Below are 14,249 nucleotides of genomic sequence, written 5' to 3' on the forward strand. Positions count from 1 at the left end.
GACCCACAGCTAACATCCTATTGAATGATGAGGACTGAAGGCTTTCTGTCTAAGATGGGAATAAGACAAGGATGTGTGCTCTTGCTACTTCCATTTACCATTGCTCTAGAAGGTCTAGTCAGGGCAAATAACAAGAAAATGATGTAAAAGGCCACCAAACTGGAGAACAAGTAGAGCTACCTGCAGATGACATGAATACATGATTTTGTACAAACAAAATCCCAAGGAATCAAAGAAAAACAAAAATCAAACAAACAAAAAACCCCCAAACCCATTACAGCTAATAAACTAGTTCATCAACGTTGCAGTATATAAAACTAGCAATTAACAATCTGAAAAGAAAACTGAGAAAACAATTCCATTTACAATAGCATCAAAAAGAATAAAATACTTAGGAGTATATTTAATCAAAGAAGTGCAAAGCTTACACACTAAAAACTTCAAGATATTACTGAACGAAATTAGAGAAGATCTAAACAAAAGCAAACGCACCTTGGGTTCATAGTATGGAAGACTTAACAATATTAAGATGTCAATATTTTCCAAATTGGTCTATAGATTCAATGTAATCCCCATCAAATTCCAGCTGGCTAAGAAGTATGGACTGACAAACTGATCTTAAAGTTCATATGGACATGACAGGGTCCCAGAATAGGCAAATAATCTTGGGTTGAAAAAAAAGATCAAAGTTGAAGGACTCACAGTTCTTGATTTTAAAACAAAGCCATAAAATCAAGACAATGTGATACTGGCGTACAGGCAGACATATAAGACTAATGGGACAGAACAGTCAAACAGAGTATCAGTCAAATAATTTCCTATGAGGGGGTCAAGACCATTTAATGGCAAAAGGACAGTGTATTCAACAAAAAGTGCTCGGAAAACTGCAAATCCACAAGCAAAAGAGTGAAGTTGGGTCCTTACCTAACACTATATACAAAAATTAACTCAAAATGAATCAAAGACCTAAACCTAAGGGCTCTAACTATAAAACTCTTAGGATTTCATCCAAGTTAAAAACTACATGTCAGGGGCACCTGGGTGGCTCAGTGGGTTAAAGCCTCTGCCTTTGGTTCAGGTCATGATCCCAGGGTCCTAGGATTGAGCCCCGCATCGGGCTCTCTGCTTGGCAGGGAGCCTGCTTCCTCCTCTCTCTCTGACTGCCTCTCTGCCTACTTGTGATCTCTGGTTGTCAAATAAATAAATAAAATCTTTAAAAAAAAAACAAACAAAACTACATGTCAAAGGACATCAACAACAGAGTAAAAAGCAACCCACAGAATAGGAGAAAATATGTGTAAATCACATATCTGATAAGGAATTAATATCTAAAATACGAATTAAAATATAAATAAAATATAAATATCTAAAACAAGAATTTCTAACTTCTTAGAAATAAGAATTCCTAAAATGCAATACTAAAAAACAAACACCTCACTTCAAAAATAGGCAAAGAAATCGAACGAACATTTCTCCAATGAAGATATAAAATGGCTAACAAGCACATGAAGAGGGTCAACATCACCAACCATGAAGGTAATGAAGTAATGGAAATCAAAACCACAACGAACTGCTTCATACTCACTAAGGTAACTGTTACCAAAAAGACAGTACTGGTAAGGATGAGGAGCAACTGGGATCCTGGCACATTGCTGGTGGGAATGTAAAATGGGGCAGGCGCTGTGGATGAGTCTGATGGTTCCTTAAAGAATTAAAAACAGACCTGCCACATAAACCAGCAATCCCAATCCCAGGCATATAACCAAGACAATGGCAAGCCTCCCTTCACAAAAACATGAACACAAATGTTCAGAGCAGCATTATTCGTAATAGTTCAAAAATGAAGAAAACTCAAATGGTAAATATTCACTGATAAACAGGTAAACAGACTGCAGAATATTAGCTATGAAAAGAAAGGAAGTATCATTACATGCTTGAAAAAAAAAAAGATGAACCTTGAAAAAACTCTGCTACATGAAAGAAGTGAGTCCCAAAAGGCCACCTATCCTAGAAGGCCTAGAATAAACAAATCCATTGAGACAGAAACTACATACTGGTTTCCAGAGACTGGGAGGAGGGAAGAATGGAGTCCTCCCCACTAGTGGATAACAAAAATGCTTGGAATTAGGTGCTGGTGATGGTTACACAATTGTGACTATACTAAAACCCATTGACTTGTATTCTTTACCAGGGTGAATTATATCTCAATAAAAAGCGAAATTAAATAAAATGTATAATTAAGAAAGAACAAGATTCAGTGACTTCTACCAGAAGCTGTTGAAACCGCAGCAGCCTCACCTGCTCGTAGATCTCGATGGCTTTCTGGTACTGCTCCAGCTGGGCAGCATATGCTGCCACTTTCAGCAGACACTTGTTAGCTGAACTGAAATCAAGAACCAGAGCAGAGCAAATTAACAATCCAACAGAAAAGTTAAAAGGTATCCCAGTACAACACCTTTATTTGGTACAGCCCGATATGCTCACAGAGTACAGTAAAGGTTTGTCTTTTATCGGACGTAACAAAACCTATTTAATTATATTAAGAAAAATAGCACTTGCCTGTTGGATTCTTCCCCTTTGTAATAATCAGCTGATTGTTCATAATGTGCAATAGCCTGAAAAACACACATGCATTTTATTCAAACTACTTCTCAGAAGAGCTACAATTACACATTAAATTTGCATTGGTATTATTCCTATAGATAAACCTATTTCAACAGCACACCTTTCACAGCTGGCCTCCTTCATTTGGGGAAGACAAGAGTATGCACATCCAGAAGCCTAGTGACAGAATACTTACCATCCATCAAAATCTCTTCCTCCCTTCCCCTGAAGCAAACACCCAGCTATGCATTTCCCCAGCCCCCAATGCAATTCCAGGTCATTGTGACCTGTTGTTTCCAACAGAATGTAAAGAGGCATGCTGTGAGCCTCTTCCAGGCTTGGCCTGTCCATCTAACTGTGCACCGTTCTCCAGGTCTCTTCCCCTCCCAAGAGCTAGAATGCCAATGACCAAGTCTGGAGTGATAGTGGAAGCCAAAAACTGAAGACAGCAGAACTGCTGTCCGCCTGATTCCTAAATTACTACAAAGGGCAGAATATACTTCAACCACCATGTACCCACTGCTGCCGAACCCAGGACAGCTACACTGGATGGTTATTTTAGAGACATATGAAGCATTTTAGATCTACAGCTTACTACAGCAGCACAGAATTTCCTCCTTAATACCTTAAGTGTCATCTAGAATAAGGATGTTGCCTTCAGTCTAAAATGTGTGGTGCTAAATTAACAGTCAAGTGGAGAGGAAACAAGTTGCAGGCTGGAAAGTTAGAAACCCTGTGGCATAACATAGAGTGAAATCAAGCATATGACAACTCAGAAGGCAGAACACAAACACATCCCTCCTGGAGCCAGAAACTCCAAGGGAAGAAGCTCTATGGCAGCAAAGTTTTGTGAGAGAGAAGAACTCGGGAAAGAATTAGCTTGTTTGTAGGCAATTATAAAAGGAATAGGCAAAGTCCAGTGATAGGGCCTTATAAGACTGGAAAGGCCAATGACCTCTATATCCCAAACAGCAAAACGTAAGCTTGAACAACATTTTAAACTAGGTGTCTGACAAACTTTTCTGTAATTGCCCAAATTATAAATATTTTAGATTTTGTGAGCCATACGATCTGTTCTAACAACTTAGCTCTCCTGCAATGCCATAAAAGCAGCATGTCTATGTTCCAAAAACTGTAGACAACGAAATTTCGACTTCATGTGATTTTTATGTGTCATGAACTGCTTTTTTCCCCAACAGTGATTAAAAAATGTAAAACCTATTTTTTTTTAAAGATTTTATTTATTCATTTGACAAAGAGAGAGAGATCACAAGTAGGCAGAGAGGCAGGCAGAGAGAGGGGGGTGGGAAGTGGGCTCCCCGCTGAGCAGAGAACCCGATGGGGGACTTGTTCCCAAGACCCTGAGATCACGACCTGAGCCGAAGGCAGAGGCTTAACCCACTGAGCCACCCAGGCACCCTGTAAAACCTATTCTTTGTCAGAGAGAGAGAGAGCACAGGCAGGCAAAGTGGCAGCAAAGGCAGAGGGATAAGTCGTCTCCCTGCCAAGGAAAGAGTCCGATGTGGGACTCAATCCCAGGATACTGGGATCATGACCTGAGTGGAAGGCAGCTGCTTAACTGACTGAGCCACTCAGGTGTCCCTATAAAACCAATCTTAACTTGTGGGTGTACATAAACAGGTGGTGGGTCTATAGAGAGCTCTGCCTTAAATTTCAAGGTTTTCCCAGTAAGTCCTAAAGAGGAAGCTGGCATTATGCAAACACCAGTCTACAGGTGTTCCCTTCCCACTAAGCCCATAGCTTGAAGGAAGTCCCAACTAATGACTTAAGAAGGAGGCACAAAGACAAACAACAAACCAAACAGGCTTAGGGAACCATGTTAAAGCTTTGGGTATGGCTCCTCAGAGCTGACTGGAAACAGACAGACTTGGCCATAATGCCTCAGCCCCCACTTTCTGCAGGTACTAGTACAATGACCAAGACCAAAAATGAGTTGGTTTTAGAATTTGTTTACCTCTGAGGCCTCAGGCTAAAGGGGCCACAGCTAATATTAGCCAAGTTTGGACTACAAAGCACATTGACAGTGTGTGAAAAACTGACATTTCTAGGCTTATTATTTTTTTTTTAAGATTTTGTTTATTTATTTGATAGAGAGAGAGCACAAGTAAGCAGAACAGCATACAGAGGGGCAGGCAGAAGGAGAGAAGAAGCAGGTTTCCTGCTGAGCAGAGAGCCTGGTGCAGGGCTCGATCCCAGGACCCTGGGTTCATGACCCAAGCCGAAGCCTAACCGACTGAGCCACCCAGGCACCCTGACATTTCTGGGTTTAAACAACTATGCTTTGGGTCTTTTTGGTCAGCCTAACCTAACTAATATGCTCCCCAAATAAATTTTCTGAGTATTATTTATAACAGAGGCAAAATTAAAAACAAGGCAAGTGGTTAAATATAATAGACTACTACCCTAAGATTAAGAATAATGATGGGGTGCTTGGGTGGTTCAGTTGATTAAGGGTCCAACTCCTGATATCAGCTCAGGCCTTGATCTCAGGGTTGTGAGTTCAAGCCCTATGTTGGGCTCCATGTTGGGTGGGTGGAGCCTCCTGAAAAAAAAAAAAGATAATGACAGTATCAATATGGAAATTTCTTCATGAAATATTAAATTAACAAAAATACACGAAAGACACACCGTGGCCCTCTTTTTACAAATACATAAACACACACAGAAAACATCTGGGACAGATTCCTTTGGAGCATTTGTCAGAGCTGTCACATACACATGCCTGTGGGATGATCTGATCAATGCATTTATTTTCCCACTAAAATGTAAGCTCTGCGAGGGCAGGTTGTATGAGAGTTTCACTCACCATTATGTCCCTGAGCCTAGCATGTCTATCATACAGTAGTGCTCAATAAATAGATGCTAAGTGAATGAAGGCAAGCTGCATTTCAAATGATGGCCCCCTATACCTCCTAAGGGGGCGGTGGGGAGTGTCACTACTTATCTCTACAGTTCTTACAACACCAGAACTCAATGAACAGTGTTGGGCTGAATTGTCTGTAACTGCTGTTTTGGGGGTAAAAATAAATGGCCAAATGTTGACAATTTGGTTTAACTTAGTAGTTCTTAAATAATGATAGTGGTTCATCAAAACGTTATAACTGTAAACTACGGCTAGATTTATCATAGTAAAAAAGAAAACCAAAGCTTGGTTTTTAATAATACTAATTAGAACAATAATCAAACTTTATGATATTCCCAAGTTTTGACAGAGGCTGTAGTTGAAAGGAAAGCCTTATCTAGTGGCTTAACAGAGAAGTTTCAGAGAAAAGAGGTTGTCACAGCTCATTTTTTGGGCGGGGGGCTTTAAAACAGAATTTCAGAGGCTGAAATTCAATTTATTCATTCATTCAACAAGTATTTATTCATTCAGTGTTTTGCTTTACCATGTAAGCAAAAACATGTGGTTAAGACAGGTCTCCTGCCTTTACAAAGCATGCAGTCACGTGGAACTAACATTATAAAGTAACACAGAAGGTTCAAAGTGCTGGAGATCATGATGGAGATATTTATGGAGGTCCAAAGGAAATTCATGGTGGGGGGTGATAACTAAGAGGTTCCTGAGGTTTAAGAGTCAGTAACCTATAGCTCATTAAGCCATGTGCCCACATGGTTCTAGCAGTCTAACGTCCAGGCAAGTTTAGTCAATGGTGACAAGAAAAAACAGGCTAATCAGAAGAGCTACTGTCCCACTGCATGGCAGTCAGCTAAAGCTTTGGCTGGGGTTGTCACTGGTTGTCATTAAGTGATTTGGTACTAGCAGTACCACCCTATATCCACTGGGTGCTGCCAGAGTTGGACAGTAAGTACCTGAGGGCATGTGGAACACTCAGCTACACGAACAGCTTCAAGGCTGCTGACCCACTCCGGGTAGCAAAGACAGCAGAAAGGCCTGATAGTGGAAAAAAAATGAACAAGAAACCAAAGAACACACTTACAAAGACAGTCAGTACTCACTGACTCCAAAACAAATGATGATGACGCTGCTATATAGGAGCTAAAATTCTGACATACGCTATCCTCCTTTTAGAATGAACAGAAATGCCAATGGTCTGCTGTCCCAGAGAAAGGCATGTAAATGTCACTGAAAACATCTTAAGATGAACATATGTCCACTGTGATTCCTATATATACAATTCCTCCAAAGACATGAGAATTTGGAAATATCCTCTCAGTAGGAAACCATCACCTCCATGATTTAGCCTCAAAGACCACAATTTTATATAGAGAGTAAGCACAGGATACCATTTGACAATGATATAGGAGTGTGTGAAAATAATTATAACAAATACAATGTGGTGCCGACCTCCCACTTAACTCCCATGTAGCATGGAAAAATCTCCAGGACATACTGTCGAGTGAAAAAAAAAATTAAGTACATATTGATTGCATATTAGTACACAGGATGATATATATAATCAAATATACACACACAAAACCAACATTATATATTTTCTATAGATAACACAGAAGAAAGCTTTTAAAGATATACACCGGAGTGGAAACAGTTGATTACCACCTGAAAAGAGGTAACTGACTAGGTTATCAATGAGATTCATGATTAAAGGGATTTCTTAGTTAAAAAATTTTGAATTTTAAAAACAATCATAAAGTAAAAGCATATCTCATATAGGGACACCTGGCTGTCTCAGTCATTGGGGCAACTCTTGATCTCAGGGTCCTGAGTTTGAGCCCTAGGTTGGTAGAGATTACTTTAAAAAAAAAAAAAAAAAAAAGTATTCAGTTAAAAAGCCAAGATGCAGAACTGTATGGTTAAGCCCATTTGTGTTATGTTAAAGGACACATATTTATAATTTACACTTATATAGGAAACAACTAGAAAGATACATATCAGCTCTTAACAATGATTACTTCTGAGGCACCTGGGTGGCTCAGTGGGTTAAGCCTCTGCCTTCAGCTCAGGTCATGGTCTCAGAGTCCTGGGATCGAGCCCCGCATTAGGTTCTCTGCTCAGCAGGGAGCCTGCTTCCCCTTCTCTCTCTGCCTGCCTCTCTGCCTACTTGTGATCTTTCTCTCTGTCAAATAAATAATATCTTTAAAAAAAAAAAAAAGGTTACTTTTGGGAGGTTGGATGGGGAAAGGACACTTATCTTTACATTAAATGCTTTTTACTGTTTGATTTTTTAATCTATGAACATGTATGACTTTTATAATAGATATATAAACTCTGTTCATTCCTCACTCTGTAGGGAGAACATCGTATTGGAAAAAACCACATTAACCCATTTTGTGATCCCATCTGATAGGATCATCTAAAGCAGAACTAAGCCCCATGACTCTGCCACACTGCAACATCGTCCCACATAAAATGAACTATGATCCCACACAAGTATTTCCCACTCTGCCCTTCCTGTTTCATTTGGACTAAATCCAGATGTGAAGCAGAGTCATAAGAAACCATGAATTGAACATATCAGGCATCTGACACCTTAGAAAGAATTCCTCGAAGTCAGCTTTCTCCACACAGCTAGTATACATGCGCAGGGCTACAACCTTAATCTTCCATTTACTGTATTTCAAAGGTCCTGTAAATCCCATGGCTTCTATTATCTTCATGAAGGCACCAACCTCCTCCTCCATAGGCTGTAGAGAATACTTGGTAGTAGAAAGCTTATTTGTGGTGTGATACTTCCTACTCCACTGAACATCTATCCCAGGAATCAGTTCTGATCCACCATATTCTAGGGACTGGCTCTTCTGAGGACACTGGAAAGTACCAGACAGAGACCTGCCGTACTATCCCTGTGTAGAAGATATAGGTACCAATTGGCTGCATACTGGAACCCACTGGGAAATAGTAATCTGGTTCTTAAGGACTCGCACCGGCAATACCATGTTCCTCTACAACTATTTCTGGGTAAGGGGGGGCGGCTTCCAGAGTCCCCGTGGCCCCCACCCTTTGCCTATGTTGTCCTTTTACCAGTGGGTGCCTGGCAACAGCCTCACAGGTCATCTTTGGATGTCCACACCTGGTTTAGAATTTTAAAATGTAGTGAAATTTACCAGGCACAAGTAGACCCTTCCCATTAGAAATCTGCTTGCTGTTTCTTACAATTTCAAAGACCATAATAAATATCAAAAGTAGAGCACCAATAGCAACACCACACATAACAATAAATACAAAACCAGCTTGTTATCCTGCTATTTAAGTAGCCCACCAAAGGAACTGCAATAATATTCCTTCTTGGGGAATCTGGTAAATGTCACGATGCTGGAAAATATATGAATCCTGAAATGAGAGACAAGACCCTCTAGGACTATGGTCCTCATCAGTGTCCTAAAGCAAATGCAATTTCCAAGTCACAAAGAGTCTACTTTGTAGATAAGATTTAAACGGTCTTCAGATGGGATCAATTCTTTTAGAACATATACCCCTAGATAGGACCTAACATGAACTTGACACAGGCACACCTACACAGTAACAAACAGTATTAAATCATGTTCTTGAGGGGCTGAAACAGAAATGGATCACAGTTCCTCTGGGTCATTTAAAAGCCCATTTAGGGGCACCTGTGTGGTTCAGCTGTTTGAGCATCTGGCTCATGGTTTGGGCTCAGGTCATGATCTCATGGGTCATGGAATAAGATTGAGCCCTGAGTCAGGCTCTGCACTCAGTGAGGAATCTGGTTGAAGATTCTGTCTCTCTCCCTCTCCCTTTGCCCCTCCCCCTGCTCACACACACACACGCATGTGCACACTCTCTCTTTAAAGGAAATGACTGAATCTTAAGAAAATTTTTCTAAAAAGCCCATTTAAAGAGGACCCATTTATTATTGTTTAATTCATAAAATCAAATAAATAATGTGAGTCTTTGAAACTCCACACTTTGTTGTTCACTAACTAAATCAGAGAACATATAACAGCTTGTATTAACACGGAAAAAAATTCATTTGTAGTAAATGAAATGTAAGGTACCTTACATTATATATATACAACTGATTTTTCAAACAATATATATAACTGATAATATAACTGATTTCTCAAACTTAAACTTCGTGCACCAAGCAAAGGCAATAATGTTTCTAAACTGGTGGCTCAGTCAGTTAAGTGTCTGCCTTGGGTTCAGGTCATGATGGGGGAGGGGTGAGGGAGGGTCTCTGCTATGCAGGGAGCCTACTTCTCTCTCCCTTTGCCAGCTGCTTCCCCTGCTTGTGCTTGCTCTCTCTCAATATCTGTCAAATAAGTAAAACCTTAGGAAAAAAAAATAATAATAAACACAGGAGCCCAAACATCAGGGAACACCACAAGGTAACCCTGCGTTTGCTGAGTAATACTCTTAAATTGCTTTCAAAAGGGCATATCACATCAGCGAAGGGAGATGCCACCTGCTGGCCAACTCGTAGAATGGCAGGAAAACCATCCAGGCGTTAGAAGCTGCCATGACAAATCAAAAAATTTTTTAAAAGAAGGAAAACAAGAGTATGCTATAGATCATTTTATCCACTCTGAATTTTATGGAGACCCATGTATGAAGTGGTTGCCCGAAAACATGCCCTGGCAGCAGAGGCAGCATGGTGCTGTGGGCTCCTGACTCAGAGTTCCTTCCTGACCATGCTGGGCAAGGAGCCACAATGCAACCTCTGCTAGAAAGACGCTCTGCATGACTGCTGTCCCCGCAAGATGATTCAACCTCAATAAAGATATTGAGCCCTTCAAGACACCTTGACCAAAAAAAAATCCCAGCCACACCAGACACATCTCCTTTCTGTTCATTATCAATTCTGCACCAGGGAGCGAAGAAGGGTTCAGGTTTGGGTCTCCTCACTCTCTCCAGAGTCTACAGATAGCTTCCCCAATGAAAGGGGGTACATGCAACACACTCAGTGGCCCTGATTTAGTCACAAGCAAAGTATTCTTAGAAAATCATGGCATATTATGACAAAAGATGGCCAAATCATGAATTCTGTGTAAAAGTCAGTGAATTCTGTGCTGCACAGCTACAAGGTAGTGCTTAGCATGAAGTCAGAGGGCAAAGGTTAACAATGCCAATCCAACTTTAGCAGTAAGAGACAACTCCCCGCACCAAGATTCTATGTGCTTTGGTAAGTACACTGCCATGGAAGAGATGGGTGCATTATCTGCTTATTCATCAGAGTTCTGGGCTCTTGGGATACATCAGTAAACCAGAGGCAAAGCTCTGTGCAGATACAGGCACCCACTCTAGTGTAGGGAAAGATGATGAATAACAGGAATGATGAGCAAGCATTTGTAGCATATGATGTAAGGCAATAAGTGTGCTGCAAAAAAGGAAAAAGCTAAGGTGGGGGAGGTGTCTGGGTATGTATTCGTGACAGGCCAGGGTTCCAATTTTAATTAGGTGGTCATGATAAGTCTCATGGAAAAGGTAACAAATGAGCAAAAATGTGAAGGACAAGTGGGAGTTAGCCATGTAGGCATTTGTGGAAAAGCTCCACAGAGGAAACAGCAGTACAAAGGTCCTGAGATAGGAGCTCATCTGGCATGTGTGAAGATCAGCAAAGAGGCCATGGAGGCCACAGCATGGTATAGCGTGGGGGAGAAGGGTGAGGCAGAGCAAGAAGAAAGTTCAGAGAGGCACACGGGTGAAGAGGCAGATCAGTGGGGCCTCAGAGTCCATCTCCAAGGCTATTCCTCTGGGTAAAGAGGAGGCAACATCAGGTTGTAAGCAGTAGAGACACAATCTGATGTACTTTTGACAAGGATTGCTCTGGCAATCCTTACACTGGGGTAGAGGGTCACTATTATTGACAGTATCAAAACCAGTGTAATATATATGAAATTACCATTTCGTATCAGGAGAAAATTTCTTATGTTGGCAACAGTGTCCATCTTGCTAACTTGCTAACATATTACACCTATCCTCTTGACGGCCCCCTAGAATTTCGGTCAACATGCTATTTGTCAGTATAAAGCCCCCTTTCCCTAAGAAAATGCACAGAAGCAGAAGAGGGTGAATCCAAAAGAAGGGGTGATGAGGACCCTATGCCCAGGACTCAGAACTCCAGCAGGAAAAGAAGGGAGGCCAATTAGGAGGCTCCTTGCAGAGATCCAGGGAAAGCTGACAACAAGGTAGTGAGAGGTGCCCAGATGTGGGAGCATGGAGGACACCATCAGAGAAATCGCCTACAGGCTGAATGTACAGAAAAGAAGGCAGGGATGCCTATGGTTCGGAGGGGAACATCATGGTGGGGTATCAGAATTCTGACTCAGACACACTGGGTTGGAGGTGATGGTCACAGACAGGAGGGTAGAATCTGAGATGTAGAGAGAGGTGCGGACTGCAGATGGACTTGTGAGCCACTGGCATACAGATGATCTGTAAAGCTATGATGCTGAGTGCACAGAGAGTACCAAGGGAGCAATATGGAGTGAGGGAAGATAAGGAGTCAACCCCGGGTGCCCCACACTAGAGCGTGGGGAGAAGAGGAGGCACCATTAGGCACCTGTGCCAGAGGGTGAGAAACCATAAGATGAAAGAGAGGAAGAAGGACGCCTGTCTGATGCCAGAGCAGGCTCAAGGAATGCTCTGACTATTCAGATAGGACACAACTGTACTCCTAAGAGCAAGCCTGGTGCTCACCAGCCTGGCAGGAACAACCAATGGACTCCACTACTGTTTGTCTTTCTCACTCACACCTCCTGTCTTCCTTCTATAGTACTTAGGACAGTGTTACGGAAACATCTGTCTCCAGAACTGCGCCAGCCTCTGGAGTATGACAAATGTCTTCCTCTTGCCGAGGTACCTTGAGCCCTGCCAGCCATCTCCTGACTGAGAAGACAGTATCAAACAGGAGGAAGCTGCATGCTGGGGCCAGCTTTGCCTCAGCTCTGCTGGTTCCAACCTAAGTGGTTCCAGGCAGTGCAGTCCTTCCAAGTCCAAACTCCCACACCCATAAAGGGACCTCTGTGTTGTAAAGCTGGAAAGCAGTTAAATCCACAGCATGCCAGCAGGAACAGAGCCTGAGAAACAGTGGTGCTCAGTGAGCATTTTCTCCTGCCTCTCTTCGTTTGCTACTATAAACCAGAGCTCAGCCAACCAGACCAGGTGTGGCCAAGCTGGCATTCAGCTCCCTTCGTCCTCCAGGTGAGGACCTGAATATAAAGGTGTGAAGATGCCTGCAGTCCTGAAGCTTCCTTCACAGGGCCACAGAGGCCTTGGTGACCAAGAGAAAGACTTCTGCTAACACCACCATCCTGACATGAGTCACCTAGAGCAGAGATAACAGGAAGGCCTGGTAAACCTTACCCGGCTCTCAGGGGCCATGCACTCACCCCAACAGAGGCCCATCTAGTCTTCAGTCTGTCAAGCCCTCCACCCTCCATATGAAGCCATCTCAATGGCACTGTACCCCTTAACTCTGCTGGAAGGGAGAGGGCTCCCCGAGTCATGTCATCCACCTGCCTCATACCCAGCTATGGAGGAACTATGCCCTGGCTTACCTTCTCAATGTCTACCAGTTCAGTCTCATAGATCTCCGCAATGGTGATGTGGTGCTTGGCTGCGATTGTAAACCTTCCCTGGGGAAAAAAAACAAAAATACAGAGTCATGTTCTGCTTTTACCATTTTGAATGCCAATCCCTTTGGGAAGCAAAAAACAACGACAAAAGTACAACTGTAAGCCATCTCCAGGATTCCACCCCATAGCCACTCAAGCAAGGCAGTGTCTTACCATGTCTGTGTAAATGTCGATGGCTGCATTTAAGCAGTTGATAGCCTCTGAAGCGAAGGCATTTAAGAAAAACAATGAAAAATCCATTCAGTCAAAGAGGGTTCTGGGGAGCCTATCTTCCTGGCTGTCACTAGAATGTTAAAGAGGTTGCATTTGCTGTGGACGGTGGGCAGGTGAGTTAGTAAAAAGCAAGCAGAAATCACACACAAGGACAGACCCCTCAGTATGGTCAGTTCCCAGCAGGGATAACTGCAGCTGGCCTGGGACTGGCTCAGTACTCTCAACTTGACCGTGAAGACCCCAGCCAGGGCCAAGACTACATTAAAAAGCAGACAAAACCAAGTGGGCTGTCATCAACCCTGATCAGCTCTAGTTGCTAAAACATAAATGTAAAAACATTCTTCAAATGATATCATATATATCATATATATAACATATTATAGAATTCTAGAAGACAGTCCTTCATAAGGAAGATCATTTCAATAGATTTGATTCTTCATGCAGCCAAAATCAAAAGCACTTCGAAATACCTGTTCAAACAACTCAAAGTCAACATTTCAAACAACATTAAAAGACGCTAACTTTTGGTGTACCAATATATGCCAAAAGGAAGAAAAAAAATTTAGTGATACTGCTAATAAATTCTATTAATTTTCTGAAACACTGAGCCAACAAATTTCCTGTCACAAAATGGTGGTCTTTATAAGGCTGACATATGGGTGACAGCTCCAAATTTATTGCTTTTGCTTTAAAGGAGGTAGCAAAGAGAAAAGGCCTGACTGAAGCATTAGAAAGGTGCACAGATTAACAAAATTAAAAGCAACTTCCTCCCAAGCTATATTAAGAAATGTGGTTTATTATATCTTTAAAAATACAGAAAAATAACCTACCCACGATGCCACTCAAACCCACTGCTAGTATTTTGATCCACTTTTCCTTCCAGTGTTTTATGG

General features: G+C 41.9%; 1 protein-coding gene and 1 pseudogene across 3 annotated transcripts in view; both read right to left on the reverse strand.

Moving 5' to 3' along the window:
* NAPB (NSF attachment protein beta) overlaps window positions 1–14,249 on the reverse strand; it is a 46,318-nt gene that overhangs the window by 11,522 nt on the left and 20,547 nt on the right. Inside the window, exons 4-7 of one of the 2 annotated variants that reach the window (XM_080812985.1) lie at window positions 13,297–13,343; window positions 13,066–13,143; window positions 2,560–2,615; window positions 2,299–2,383 (exon numbers count right to left, since the gene is read on the reverse strand). In XM_080812985.1, the coding sequence (XP_080669111.1) occupies window positions 2,299–2,383; window positions 2,560–2,615; window positions 13,066–13,143; window positions 13,297–13,343 (266 nt within the window). The remainder of the gene's footprint in view (window positions 1–2,298; window positions 2,384–2,559; window positions 2,616–13,065; window positions 13,144–13,296; window positions 13,344–14,249) is intronic. The other variant, XM_080812984.1, reaches the window with a different exon arrangement.
* LOC308349847 (ubiquinol-cytochrome c reductase complex assembly factor 1-like) lies at window positions 7,864–8,537 on the reverse strand (annotated as a pseudogene). The gene has a single exon. The product of its transcript is annotated as a ubiquinol-cytochrome c reductase complex assembly factor 1-like (transcript).

This window comes from Martes martes, assembly GCF_963455335.1.
Source record: "Martes martes genome assembly, chromosome: 9".
NCBI classification, from domain to species: Eukaryota; Metazoa; Chordata; class Mammalia; order Carnivora; family Mustelidae; genus Martes; species Martes martes.